This window comes from Musa acuminata, chromosome BXJ2-11, assembly GCF_036884655.1.
Source record: "Musa acuminata AAA Group cultivar baxijiao chromosome BXJ2-11, Cavendish_Baxijiao_AAA, whole genome shotgun sequence".
Lineage (NCBI taxonomy): Eukaryota > Viridiplantae > Streptophyta > Magnoliopsida > Zingiberales > Musaceae > Musa > Musa acuminata.
In genome coordinates this window covers 2,689,761-2,704,754 of record NC_088348.1, presented here as the reverse complement: position 1 = coordinate 2,704,754, position 14,994 = coordinate 2,689,761, and the positions used below count along the sequence as shown (strand labels likewise).

At 39.4% G+C, this 14,994-nt stretch overlaps 1 protein-coding gene across 3 annotated transcripts in view; it reads right to left on the bottom strand.

Moving 5' to 3' along the window:
- The window catches only part of LOC135627755 (kinesin-like protein KIN-7K, chloroplastic), a 40,878-nt gene that overhangs the window by 19,903 nt on the left and 5,981 nt on the right, over positions 1-14,994 (bottom strand). For all 3 annotated transcript variants that reach the window (XM_065133992.1, XM_065133991.1, XM_065133993.1), the window contains exons 5-7: positions 13,971-14,036; positions 12,391-12,444; positions 12,016-12,075 (exon numbers count right to left, since the gene is read on the bottom strand). In XM_065133992.1, the coding sequence (XP_064990064.1) occupies positions 12,016-12,075; positions 12,391-12,444; positions 13,971-14,036 (180 nt within the window). The remainder of the gene's footprint in view (positions 1-12,015; positions 12,076-12,390; positions 12,445-13,970; positions 14,037-14,994) is intronic.

Genomic DNA, 14,994 nt, shown 5'->3' with positions numbered 1-14,994 from the left:
CAAGCCTCAAGCCGAATCATTCGTTGAGATAAAATGCTAAAGCCAAGGCAAGTAAAAATTTAGATAAAATCATGTTCATATCCAAAAATACAAAATTCCATCTTAATATGGTCACTGGCTGATATCCTGCAAAATGTATATAGCCTTCTCCTCGATCAAATATACTTGCTCACTTCTTGGTTCATGCAAGAATGTAACATTTTTTTTAGTATGCATGCTATTTGAACATTTCAGGAATAAGTAAGCAATTCCAAACCATGCATGCCAAAATGACAATTGAAATAGCTCATGGTCCATTGTATCATCAATAATCTTTAGTATCATCAATAATTGTGCCAAGGAATATGCTTTCCTTCGTCAAGAAGTTAGAGAAATATCTGATGAAAGGATAAGAATGCGATGGGGCCCAATGAGCACCCGGTTCTATCCTCTTCCTCTATATATTCTCTAGCTTAGTCTCTTGCAAGACATCGGTCCAAAAACCAGAGTCTTACTTGAGCAGAAAATCTATCCTCTGTAAGCATTTCAAGCTTTGTTTATATCCAATCTATTGTAAGCATTTTAAGCTTTCTATAGTTCTTTGTGCTTATCATTTCTTATAATATTTTGGATCCCGCTTCCGCCACCCTTGTGGTATCAGAGCCAATTGTATTCTGTTTTGATATAGTCTCTAACCGAATTGCTATGATATTTATGCTAAGTTTGCTTTGTAAAACATCACTTACGGTTTAAAACTTGTGAGGAGCCCGAGGAAGGCAACCAGGTCAGGGAACCACAGTAAGACCTTTGACGCAAGCCCTCGAGGTTAAGAACGTAAGTAGATCTAAAACAATGCATATTTAGCATATGTCTAAGCTTTGGGAAGAAGCTATTCAAAAATGGTATACAGACTCCCATACCTCCCATCTGGACTACCTAAATCTAGCGGAGACTTCAAAACCCACTAAGAAAGAACTAGCTCACAACATCTCTGTCATTTACGACCGAACTTGTCTATCAAGTAGAGTAAATCTGAGAAACTTCAAACTTTTGCTTGAAGAAAACCGCAACCTTGAGCATAGGGTTAAGAACCTTGAATCCTCAATAACAACGCTATCTTCCTTACTCATCGAGAACAAGCCTCTTACTCAAGCTGATGTTCAAAAATTGGTGCTAGAAATAACTAAGCAACCCAAACTCATTGAGGAAGAAGCCTTACGACTTTCACAGAGCCTGGACCAAAAACTCCAAAGGATTAAAATTTTATTATCCAAAATAGAAAAACAAATCTTTGGATGAGCCATATATCCTCCAGGAGTACCGAATCTTACAAGGAAGCTCTTAAAGCTACTGAATCTATTGAACCCCCATCACTTGGGTTTCTCAAAACAAGTGATTTTCCGGGAACTCTCAGCCATCAGGTAGCCGTAATCAAGCAGCATAACGTACAAATTCAACTTCTGGTACAAATTGCTGAAGACATAAAAGGAATACGAACGGAGCTACAGACAATACGGGAACTGCAACAATCAAAGGCAACGCAGTCCCAAGTAGTACCAGACGAACTCATCACCAAATTAGCAAACCTCAACCTAGGCCCCTCTGAAAGGCCTAAAGAAACAAAAGGAAGAATATTAGTCTTTAAAGACCCTATAAAGATCTTCCAAGAAGCAAGAAGATGACTTCCAGAACACAGACCCAAGAGGTATCTACGTCAACTCCTCTCATAGAAGACCAAATCAGGAACTACAGAAGAAACCAGAGGAGAATATTCAACGCTAGAAGACGACTTGGGCAACTTATCTTCAGAAATACAGACTCAAACGCGCAGGTTCTGGAACAACAAATAGACCCTCAGGCACAGCTGCAATTATCCATGAGGGAAAGAGCTGCAATAGCACCTGCCGAAGTATTATACCACTCAAGAAGAGATGATGCGCATCACAGGGTCTACACGCATCGATCTGAAGAAGCTATGTTGGTCACCAACAATCAAGAAGACAGGGCTTTTATTCAGGAGCCAAGCTTTGACCAACTAATCAGGAGCGGGATGAGGTATATTCATCTCGGGATCCTACAAACAAGGGTCCAGACACTCCATAGACAGGAAGAGGGAACACTAGCACTATTAGTGTTCCGGGACAACATATGGGCTGATGATAGGTCCATCATTGCCACAATGGAAGTAGACCTGACTAGAGGAAGTCAACTGGTCTACGTTGTACCAGACACCATGATGACGATAGGAGATTTTTACCGTAATATACAACTTTCTATACTAACCCGTGGATATGACACATGGCAGAATGGAGAAGAAAATCTGCTAATCACCAGGGGAATGGTTGGGCGACTTTCAAATACCCCGAATGTCGCCTTTGCATATGAAATTTCAGGGGTGGTGGATTACTTAACAAGCCATGGCGTAAGGGCTTTGCCAGGAAGAAGGTATTCCACAGCAGAAATCAGAGGAAGAGACTGGATGATCAGACCCACATAGGTCTCAATTCCCATGCAGCCTGTCGAACTCAGGAGTCGAAATCTAATTGACGGAAGAATTTCAATTAGCTTCGACAATTATAAAGCAGCATCAACATCCAGCAGGATCCGTTACAACAACGCGGATGACGAAACATTCAGCGACGAAGAGGAAATCCGAAGCCACACAATAGCTGTCAACATTCAATTAAACGACAGCGAGGACGAGGCTGAGGAGCTACGGGAAAACCTTAATTCCTACTTCCGAGACACCCACATCACAGGAGAGGAAGTAGAGATGCCGTACCCCCGGAAGCATCAAAAGGAATTAATCGCAGCAGGACTAGAGGAGGAACTGATAATGGAATACCCACAGTTAACAAGGCTATCTCAACAGGTATATTCATCATCTGCTATATCAAATTACAGGCCACCGACGGACTCAACCATGGGACCTGTAAACTATCCCCCGGCTGTAAATATAGAGTCCACAAGTCAGAGACCAGAATATGAAGGACACTCAAGACAGCCAAGGTTCAAGGCAAAGAACTTCTCGGAAGCCTGGAACCTCCCTTCGGCTTTCCAACAGCAAGGAGCGATGTTCATAATCCCATCCAAATTGGGAATGTTCGATGAAGTGTTTATGAGGTGGGAATCAATAACGAAGAATTTAGTATCTTTACAAGGATTCACAGATCCTCTAGCAAAAATGGAATTTATTGAAAATCTGCTCGGAGAAGCGGAGAAACTAGCGTGGATCCAATGGCGGATGGCCTACCCAGAAGAGTACCAACTACTTCTAGCCAATGCGGATGGAATGGGAGGAACACAAAATATCCTCTCACAACTGAGGACGATTTTTATACTAGAAGACCCATTTCAAGGATCTACGACAACACAGGAAGAAGCTTACAGAGATCTCGAAAGGTTATCTTGCACTAACCTCAAATATATTATTCAATTCTTAAATGATTATATGAGGTTGGCATCCAAAACAGGAAGGATGTTCTTAGGACCAGAATTATCCGAAAAGTTATGGTCCAAAATGCCAGGAGAGCTAGGAAAAAGGATCAAAGAGGCATTTGAAGCAAAATATAGGGGAAACACCATAGGGGTAATCCCAAGGATTCTCTTCTCCTACAAATATTTAGAAGCAGAGTGCAAGGATGCTGCATTCAGAAGAGCATTAAAAGACCTATCCTTTTGCAGTGAGATTCCTATCCCAGGATATTACAACAAACCCGAAAGAAAATATGGGGTAAGAAGATCAACTACCTACAAGGGCAAACCCCACTCATCTCATGCAAGAATTGAAAAGAGAAAGCATTTGATAAGAAATAAGAAATGCAAGTGCTACCTTTGTGGAGAAGAAGGGCATTTTGCAAGAGAATGCCCTAACGACCGAAAAAATATCAAAAGAGTAGCAATATTCGAACAATTAGACATTCCGGAAGAATACGAAATACTATCAGTACAAGAAGGAGAGAACCAAAGCGACGCAATTTATTCAATATCTGAAGGAGAAAATACAGAAGACCTGCAGCATGGTATTCACTCCTTCACTCATAAAATCTTTGCTTTAATAGAAGATAGTAGAACTTGGTGGATAGGACCTGAGACAGGATACCGAGCAAGAGTACAAGTTTCCCAAGAACAAGCTGAGTGCAGACATATATGGGAAATCAACACGGAGCTACCACCAGAATTTGAAAGATGCAAGTGCTGCAAGAGAAAGTCACAGAGAAGGCATAGGAGACACTGTCCCTTATGCAAGATCACTTCGTGCGGAATGTGCAGCATATATTACGTTGACAAAAGAACCCCCGTAATGATGGAGGAACCACCAAGGTATGAACCTAAAAACTTGCTTCAAACACAACAAGATTTCATTAATCATTGTGAAGCAGAAATAAGAAGGCTCAAAATGGCGGTTGAATTTGAACAACAAAAGGCTAAGGAGCTTGAAGAAATGCATGCTCAATCCATAGCCACAGCCCAAGAAAATCTTCGTTTGCTAAACGAGGTGGCGGAACTAAAGGCAAAATATGATAAATTGGAAGGAGAGGTACTGGAAGTAGATCGGTTGAGGCTAGAAAAGACAGATCTCCTAAAAGAGATACAAAGGCTGGGAAAAAGAAAGATGGAAGAGAGCGAAGAAGAAGAAAATGAAGGAGCTCTCGTTCTCTTAGAAGAAGAAACTCAGAAGATCCTTTCTATGGAAACAAAGGAAACGGGAGGATCAAGAAAATCTAAGAATATGCTCTTCAACCTAAAGGTACATATGGAAATTCTAAATATTCCCCCTTTTGAGGTTAATGCTATATTAGATACAGGTGCGACCACTTGTTGCATAGATGAAAAGGCTGTACCAAAAGCGGCAATGGAGGAAAATCCCTATGTTGTACATTTCAGCGGGATTACCTCCAAAACAACAGCGAATAAAAAATTAAGGGGAGGCAAGATGACTATTGGAAACAACAGTTTCAGAATTCCCTACACCTATGCATTCTCAATGAAGCTAGGGGATGATATTCAGATGATAATAGGATGCAATTTCATAAGGGCAATGCAAGGAGGGGTTAGGATCGAAGGTAACACGGTTACATTCTACAAAAATTTGACAACTATTAATACTCTGCCCTATATCTCGACAGCCGCAGCAATAGAGGAACTAGACCTGGAAGAGGATGACTATATTCAAATCCAGGAGTCAGTATTTTACTCTGCAGAAGCTCAGCAAAGCAATGAAAGAATAAGAGCCAAGTTCGGAAGCCTACTAGACCAGCTAAAGGCCCAAGGCTATATTGGGGAGGACCCTCTCAAGCATTGGAGAAAGAATGAAATAACATGCAAATTGGAAATCAAAAATCAAGATTTTGTGGTAGAGGACAAGCCTCTCAGACATTTGACACCACAAGCAAAGGAAGCTTTTTCCAAGCATATAAGAGCACTACTGGAAATAGGGGTTATCAGACCAAGCAAAAGCAAGCACCGTACCACTGCTATAATTGTTAATTCAGGAACCACGGTGGACCCCATAACAGGAGCGGAAAGAAAAGGGAAGGAAAGGATGATTTTTAACTACAAAAGGCTCAATGACATCACGGAGAAGGATCAATATAGCCTCCCTGGTATTAACACCATCCTCCAAAAGGTCAGCAATAGTAAAATTTACTCAAAGTTTGATTTAAAATCTGGCTTTCATCAAGTCGCTATGCACCCTGATTCCATCGAATGGACTGCATTCTGAGCTGACTTGTTGAAGAAGCTTATTATTGCTTGGCAGTCTGTTCTGATAATGATTTCCCTTTTGTCAAGAAAGTAAATCTTCAATGCCTCCAGGGTTTTCATAACTGCATGCATTTCAGCGTCTATAGTAGACTTGATGGGATTGTACTTTCCACTGGCGTAGGCACATACCTTTTCAGTATTTTTGGGGTCATATTTTTGTTTTTTCCATTTACAAATTCCTCCCCATCCTTCCATGCATCCGTCTGTTTCTAGTATTATGAAACAGTCTTCAGGAGGTACTTCCAGGTCAGGAAGATTTTGTACTAAGCTCTTGATTTTCTTGATCAGTTCCCAATCTTGATTGTTCATCCTTTTCTCGCCTGTTGGGCTTGTTTTTGAATATAACGGGCCTAAGAGTCTGCCCAGGTTGGGTATGTAGCTTCTTGCATAATTTAGGATCCCTAGCCATGATCTGAGGCCTTTCTTGGTAGTAAGGTCTTCCTCCTGATAATCAGTAATTTTTTTAATGATATGGGGTTGCAGTTTGATCTTGGAATTCCCCAGGACTGCTCCAAGAAATTCAATTTCTTTTACTGCAATTTTCATCTTTGTCGGGCTTAAAACAAGGCCATTCTCTTGGCATATTTTTAACATCTTGGTGAGGTGTTGCTCATGCTCCTTTTCGTTTTCTGAGAAAACAAGGATATCATCAATGTAGACTGCAATGAATTGTTCCGTTCCTTTGAAGCAACTATCCATTTTCCTTTGGAATACAGCAGGGGCATTTTTGAGACCAAATGGCATTGCAAGCCACTCATACAATCCTTCGGGTACCCAGAATGCAGTCCATTCGATGGAATCAGGGTGCATAGCGACTTGATGAAAGCCAGATTTTAAATCAAACTTTGAGTAAATTTTACTATTGCTGACCTTTTTGAGGATGGTGTTAATACCAGGGAGGCTATATTGATCCTTCTCCGTGATGTCATTGAGCCTTTTGTAGTTAAAAACCATCCTTTCCTTCCCTTTTCTTTCCGCTCCTGTTATGGGGTCCACCGTGGTTCCTGAATTAACAATTATAGCAGTGGTACGGTGCTTGCTTTTGCTTGGTCTGATAACCCCTATTTCCAGTAGTGCTCTTATATGCTTGGAAAAAGCTTCCTTTGCTTGTGGTGTCAAATGTCTGAGAGGCTTGTCCTCTACCACAAAATCTTGATTTTTGATTTCCAATTTGCATGTTATTTCATTCTTTCTCCAATGCTTGAGAGGGTCCTCCCCAATATAGCCTTGGGCCTTTAGCTGGTCTAGTAGGCTTCCGAACTTGGCTCTTATTCTTTCATTGCTTTGCTGAGCTTCTGCAGAGTAAAATACTGACTCCTGGATTTGAATATAGTCATCCTCTTCCAGGTCTAGTTCCTCTATTGCTGCGGCTGTCGAGATATAGGGCAGAGTATTAATAGTTGTCAAATTTTTGTAGAATGTAACCGTGTTACCTTCGATCCTAACCCCTCCTTGCATTGCCCTTATGAAATTGCATCCTATTATCATCTGAATATCATCCCCTAGCTTCATTGAGAATGCATAGGTGTAGGGAATTCTGAAACTGTTGTTTCCAATAGTCATCTTGCCTCCCCTTAATTTTTTATTCGCTGTTGTTTTGGAGGTAATCCCGCTGAAATGTACAACATAGGGATTTTCCTCCATTGCCGCTTTTGGTACAGCCTTTTCATCTATGCAACAAGTGGTCGCACCTGTATCTAATATAGCATTAACCTCAAAAGGGGGAATATTTAGAATTTCCATATGTACCTTTAGGTTGAAGAGCATATTCTTAGATTTTCTTGATCCTCCCGTTTCCTTTGTTTCCATAGAAAGGATCTTCTGAGTTTCTTCTTCTAAGAGAACGAGAGCTCCTTCATTTTCTTCTTCTTCGCTCTCTTCCATCTTTCTTTTTCCCAGCCTTTGTATCTCTTTTAGGAGATCTGTCTTTTCTAGCCTCAACCGATCTACTTCCAGTACCTCTCCTTCCAATTTATCATATTTTGCCTTTAGTTCCGCCACCTCGTTTAGCAAACGAAGATTTTCTTGGGCTGTGGCTATGGATTGAGCATGCATTTCTTCAAGCTCCTTAGCCTTTTGTTGTTCAAATTCAACCGCCATTTTGAGCCTTCTTATTTCTGCTTCACAATGATTAATGAAATCTTGTTGTGTTTGAAGCAAGTTTTTAGGTTCATACCTTGGTGGTTCCTCCATCATTACGGGGGTTCTTTTGTCAACGTAATATATGCTGCACATTCCGCACGAAGTGATCTTGCATAAGGGACAGTGTCTCCTATGCCTTCTCTGTGACTTTCTCTTGCAGCACTTGCATCTTTCAAATTCTGGTGGTAGCTCCGTGTTGATTTCCCATATATGTCTGCACTCAGCTTGTTCTTGGGAAACTTGTACTCTTGCTCGGTATCCTGTCTCAGGTCCTATCCACCAAGTTCTACTATCTTCTATTAAAGCAAAGATTTTATGAGTGAAGGAGTGAATACCATGCTGCAGGTCTTCTGTATTTTCTCCTTCAGATATTGAATAAATTGCGTCGCTTTGGTTCTCTCCTTCTTGTACTGATAGTATTTCGTATTCTTCCGGAATGTCTAATTGTTCGAATATTGCTACTCTTTTGATATTTTTTCGGTCGTTAGGGCATTCTCTTGCAAAATGCCCTTCTTCTCCACAAAGGTAGCACTTGCATTTCTTATTTCTTATCAAATGCTTTCTCTTTTCAATTCTTGCATGAGATGAGTGGGGTTTGCCCTTGTAGGTAGTTGATCTTCTTACCCCATATTTTCTTTCGGGTTTGTTGTAATATCCTGGGATAGGAATCTCACTGCAAAAGGATAGGTCTTTTAATGCTCTTCTGAATGCAGCATCCTTGCACTCTGCTTCTAAATATTTGTAGGAGAAGAGAATCCTTGGGATTACCCCTATGGTGTTTCCCCTATATTTTGCTTCAAATGCCTCTTTGATCCTTTTTCCTAGCTCTCCTGGCATTTTGGACCATAACTTTTCGGATAATTCTGGTCCTAAGAACATCCTTCCTGTTTTGGATGCCAACCTCATATAATCATTTAAGAATTGAATAATATATTTGAGGTTAGTGCAAGATAACCTTTCGAGATCTCTGTAAGCTTCTTCCTGTGTTGTCGTAGATCCTTGAAATGGGTCTTCTAGTATAAAAATCGTCCTCAGTTGTGAGAGGATATTTTGTGTTCCTCCCATTCCATCCGCATTGGCTAGAAGTAGTTGGTACTCTTCTGGGTAGGCCATCCGCCATTGGATCCACGCTAGTTTCTCCGCTTCTCCGAGCAGATTTTCAATAAATTCCATTTTTGCTAGAGGATCTGTGAATCCTTGTAAAGATACTAAATTCTTCGTTATTGATTCCCACCTCATAAACACTTCATCGAACATTCCCAATTTGGATGGGATTATGAACATCGCTCCTTGCTGTTGGAAAGCCGAAGGGAGGTTCCAGGCTTCCGAGAAGTTCTTTGCCTTGAACCTTGGCTGTCTTGAGTGTCCTTCATATTCTGGTCTCTGACTTGTGGACTCTATATTTACAGCCGGGGGATAGTTTACAGGTCCCATGGTTGAGTCCGTCGGTGGCCTGTAATTTGATATAGCAGATGATGAATATACCTGTTGAGATAGCCTTGTTAACTGTGGGTATTCCATTATCAGTTCCTCCTCTAGTCCTGCTGCGATTAATTCCTTTTGATGCTTCCGGGGGTACGGCATCTCTACTTCCTCTCCTGTGATGTGGGTGTCTCGGAAGTAGGAATTAAGGTTTTCCCGTAGCTCCTCAGCCTCGTCCTCGCTGTCGTTTAATTGAATGTTGACAGCTATTGTGTGGCTTCGGATTTCCTCTTCGTCGCTGAATGTTTCGTCATCCGCGTTGTTGTAACGGATCCTGCTGGATGTTGATGCTGCTTTATAATTGTCGAAGCTAATTGAAATTCTTCCGTCAATTAGATTTCGACTCCTGAGTTCGACAGGCTGCATGGGAATTGAGACCTATGTGGGTCTGATCATCCAGTCTCTTCCTCTGATTTCTGCTGTGGAATACCTTCTTCCTGGCAAAGCCCTTACGCCATGGCTTGTTAAGTAATCCACCACCCCTGAAATTTCATATGCAAAGGCGACATTCGGGGTATTTGAAAGTCGCCCAACCATTCCCCTGGTGATTAGCAGATTTGCTTCTACATTCTGCCATGTGTCATATCCACGGGTTAGTATAGAAAGTTGTATATTACGGTAAAAATCTCCTATCGTCATCATGGTGTCTGGTACAACGTAGACCAGTTGACTTCCTCTAGTCAGGTCTACTTCCATTGTGGCAATGATGGACCTATCATCAGCCCATCTGTTGTCCCGGAACACTAATAGTGCTAGTGTTCCCTCTTCCTGTCTATGGAGTGTCTGGACCCTTGTTTGTAGGATCCCGAGATGAATATACCTCATCCCGCTCCTGATTAGTTGGTCAAAGCTTGGCTCCTGAATAAAAGCCCTGTCTTCTTGATTGTTGGTGACCAACATAGCTTCTTCAGATCGATGCGTGTAGACCCTGTGATGCGCATCATCTCTTCTTGAGTGGTATAATACTTCGGCAGGTGCTATTGCAGCTCTTTCCCTCATGGATAATTGCAGCTGTGCCTGAGGGTCTATTTGTTGTTCCAGAACCTGCGCGTTTGAGTCTGTATTTCTGAAGATAAGTTGCCCAAGTCGTCTTCTAGCGTTGAATATTCTCCTCTGGTTTCTTCTGTAGTTCCTGATTTGGTCTTCTATGAGAGGAGTTGACGTAGATACCTCTTGGGTCTGTGTTCTGGAAGTCATCTTCTTGCTTCTTGGAAGATCTTTATAGGGTCTTTAAAGACTAATATTCTTCCTTTTGTTTCTTTAGGCCTTTCAGAGGGGCCTAGGTTGAGGTTTGCTAATTTGGTGATGAGTTCGTCTGGTACTACTTGGGACTGCGTTGCCTTTGATTGTTGCAGTTCCCGTATTGTCTGTAGCTCCGTTCGTATTCCTTTTATGTCTTCAGCAATTTGTACCAGAAGTTGAATTTGTACGTTATGCTGCTTGATTACGGCTACCTGATGGCTGAGAGTTCCCGGAAAATCACTTGTTTTGAGAAACCCAAGTGATGGGGGTTCAATAGATTCAGTAGCTTTAAGAGCTTCCTTGTAAGATTCGGTACTCCTGGAGGATATATGGCTCATCCAAAGATTTGTTTTTCTATTTTGGATAATAAAATTTCAATCCTTTGGAGTTTTTGGTCCAGGCTCTGTGAAAGTCGTAAGGCTTCTTCCTCAATGAGTTTGGGTTGCTTAGTTATTTCTAGCACCAATTTTTGAACATCAGCTTGAGTAAGAGGCTTGTTCTCGATGAGTAAGGAAGATAGCGTTGTTATTGAGGATTCAAGGTTCTTAACCCTATGCTCAAGGTTGCGGTTTTCTTCAAGCAAAAGTTTGAAGTTTCTCAGATTTACTCTACTTGATAGACAAGTTCGGTCGTAAATGACAGAGATGTTGTGAGCTAGTTCTTTCTTAGTGGGTTTTGAAGTCTCCGCTAGATTTAGGTAGTCCAGATGGGAGGTATGGGAGTCTGTATACCATTTTTGAATAGCTTCTTCCCAAAGCTTAGACATATACTAAATATGCATTGTTTTAGATCTACTTACGTTCTTAACCTGACTAGATAAGCACAAAGAATATTTCTGATGATACAATGGACCATGAGCTATTTCAATTGTCATTTTGGCATGCATGGTTTGGAATTGCTTACTTCCATACTAAATCTGATTTTTAGACAAGTGACATGAGACCTTCAAGATAATTTATTTTGTTCACATGTTTACCATCTGGACTCAAGACCCCACCAATAATATATCCATTATGAAATAAGAACAAACATAACAACTAAAAATGCATAATTCAACCTAAAGAGTTTACAGACAACTGCATGGCTTCAACAAACCATTAACTGTTTGAGTAAATCTGGCCTGCTAAGGTTCGGTGTAGAAGCTTAGGAAGCAAGCATACACATGTAAGAGAAAAATAACAACCTATTCTTTATAACCAGTTGGAATTAGCTGCATGAATATTTCTCCACCTTTGACCACCATTAACAATAATGTCAGGAAGGGCCATAGAATTGCTTTTTGACATTATAAACAAGTCATGTTCTACTTCTCCAAGCATCATCATTGTTAGGCAAGATAACTATTTTACGAAGGGCCAGAAAACAATATGCACATTGTCATTAATTAAACAAATGTCTTCATACCTGAGCATCTTCTCTTACACGCAGATTTTGTCCAGTGGGATCAAGCAAGTCATTAATAACCTAAATAATAACAAGTCAATAGGTTAGCAAAAACCTAGGAAATTATATATGCTTTGAAGAGTATCATAGATTACATGCAACAAAGCTCAAGATTGTTAAATTATTTACAATGGCATTTTTGTGATCAAATTTAAGTACATTTGATCGGGAAACTTCTAGCAAGACAACAGTAATCCAGTTATCGAATTACAAGTATACATTAAATATTCAATTGGATTAGCACCCAATGAAACATATAAATGACTCACATGTAAGCTATAGAATAAAGTTAACAATTATATTTCAACTACAATAAATCATGATGTAGACCCTTACCTCATTGTAAATTTCAAGGTATGATACACGGAGTAAAAACTCTCTTCCTGGGGTCTGCCAATAAAAACTCAAGTTTCAGAATCACAATTTTAATTGACTAAACAAGGAATTAGTATTGCAAGAAGGATCCGGTACAAAAGGTATGTTTAAATTACAATTTCCAAAGAAAAATTCAGCTACAATGTCACGTGCAATTTCAAACATTGCCCCCACAATGTGCCTACTTAACATGTAAAGACCACAAAAGTATGATGTTTTTTATTTTTTTCAACCTTTCTGGTCAAGTTTCAATATATCAATGCAACAATGTGTCTTCACATGAAAGGTCAATGCATCATATCAGGCAATAGCTTCATGGAACTCTGTAAATGGATTAAATCAAGATCAGATTTACTCCAATCTTGTTATTCCACATATGGACCACAGTTTTTCCCTTAAAACTCAGTTTGAGAATTGATATACTAATCTGGTTATTAACTGGTTCATGTAAGGATCAACCAAGATCTAATTTGTACACAACCAAATCAGATTTAGTACTACCTACTATTGGTTATATGAAAATCAACTTCTAGTAGTATATACCAAACAATTACTTTTGTAATGTTTCTACCAGTAGATCTGATATAATGGGAAGTGGAGTAGTTATGCAAGAAGAAAGACATTAATTAAACACTGATAATATGTAGCTCTCCCATTCCTCTCCTACTCTCCTATTGCTCTCCTCTCATCCTAACTATGGAAACCCAATACGAATGGCCTTTTAAAGAACAATTAAAGTAGTTCTTCCAAAAATACCATGAAACAGGTAATTTAGCTGACCTCAGACTAAGACTACAATACAATTCCTCTCTTATGCCACCAAATCCATTAAGCTCTTTAGTATCAACTAATCTTCAGACTTGCAATGATGATTGGGAAAGTGGAAAGACATAGTGGCTTTTAGCTATCCTAGTACTCATAGTATGATGAAAATGAAAAGAAAATTGTAACTAACCTTAAGTATGCTACTAATTTATTCACTTTGACATATAATTTATTATTCCTTATCTTCTATCTAATTTCCTTTTGGTTTAAGGTTCATTATTCACGAGACAAGATAATCATATGAACATATAATAAACTGTCAGTCGACAAGACTAGAATATGTAATATAACAACCACATTTAATGGTTTGATCCAAGAGATAAGATTAAACAAGCTTCTATATTCATTTGATTTTAGAGATTTCTTAACACTAAGCCATCTTGAACACTGTAAACACATAGATTTAATCATTTTCCTATTTAGCAATGCTGACTATAATAATAATGAATAAAATTCAAATAATCAACTCAAACATGGTTACGAATGCAACTTGTAACCATGTATTTAGCAATGCTGACTATAATAATAATGAATAAAATTCAAATAATCAACTCAAACATGGTTACGAATGCAACTTGTAACCATGTATTGTCCCATAGAGAAATACTCAATGTTCTCAGTTCCACAAAGAAATTGCAGTAGATATTGGGTTACAGCCAATCTGAATAAAAGAGATAACCGGCTAAATATAATAATAGAGACACTTAATAGCATACATCTTGAATTATGCTGAAGACATCCTTGATGGCCAGTGGTATAATACCAGGAGTCTTGGGATCCCCCTATAAATGAAAGAATCAGCACAAAAGATATGAGTTTAAACAAGGATTGATGCAGCTGCATGGAAAACTTCGTATATACCTCACAAAGATTCAAAGATTCACACTCATATTTATAGGTTCAATGTGGAAGTTCATGGTTCACACAGGTAGCAAGCAAAAAAAAATTCATGCATTAACAAGGTGATATTGTAGCCAATACTGAGAAAACAGATAATAGCAGTAAATTTCTGATCCTACTAAAGAATATATTACAAGTATACAATGAGACATTAAGAAGTAAATGCTTGATGCAATAGTCTTCAAGAGAAGTAGATATAAATTGAAACATCACATCAAGTAAGAATTTGAGCTTAGCTTCAGCAGCTGCTTGCCAAATACCTAATATGCTGTGTGATCTGAAATCTCTTAGTACTCAAGTTCACAACAATCTCCACATTATCTTCATCATTAGAAGCCTCCTTGTAGATGCCTTATTTTCTTTTTCTTGATGCCACATTAGCCCATCAACGGAGTTGATTTGTAGTAATTGTACAATTCCTAATATAGCCTAATTAAAAATAGCTATTCTTTTAAGGAAAGTATAGGGATAAGAGAGAGAGAGAGAGAGAGAGAGAGAGAGAGAGAGAAGGACCTTGGTGACTGACCACTATGTGCTGGCACATTGATAATTTTGCCCTGGTTGACGGTCAATATCAAGAATACATTCCAAAGTATGAAATACCATAGACTGATCTGGCATTGCATCATCATTCTCTTCATTTTTCCCCCCTTTTTGTCTCCATTTGCTACATCTCATCAACTTTTATTTCTTCTTTGATTTTAATATCACACATGCTTTGTCAAGCAATCCAATGTTAATCTGTTCTCAACCCAGCATATGATTAGTCAAGTGTTTCTTAGTGTTTGTACTGTAACTTGTCCAAAGATGGAGTCAGGAATCAGTCACATGAGAAATCTA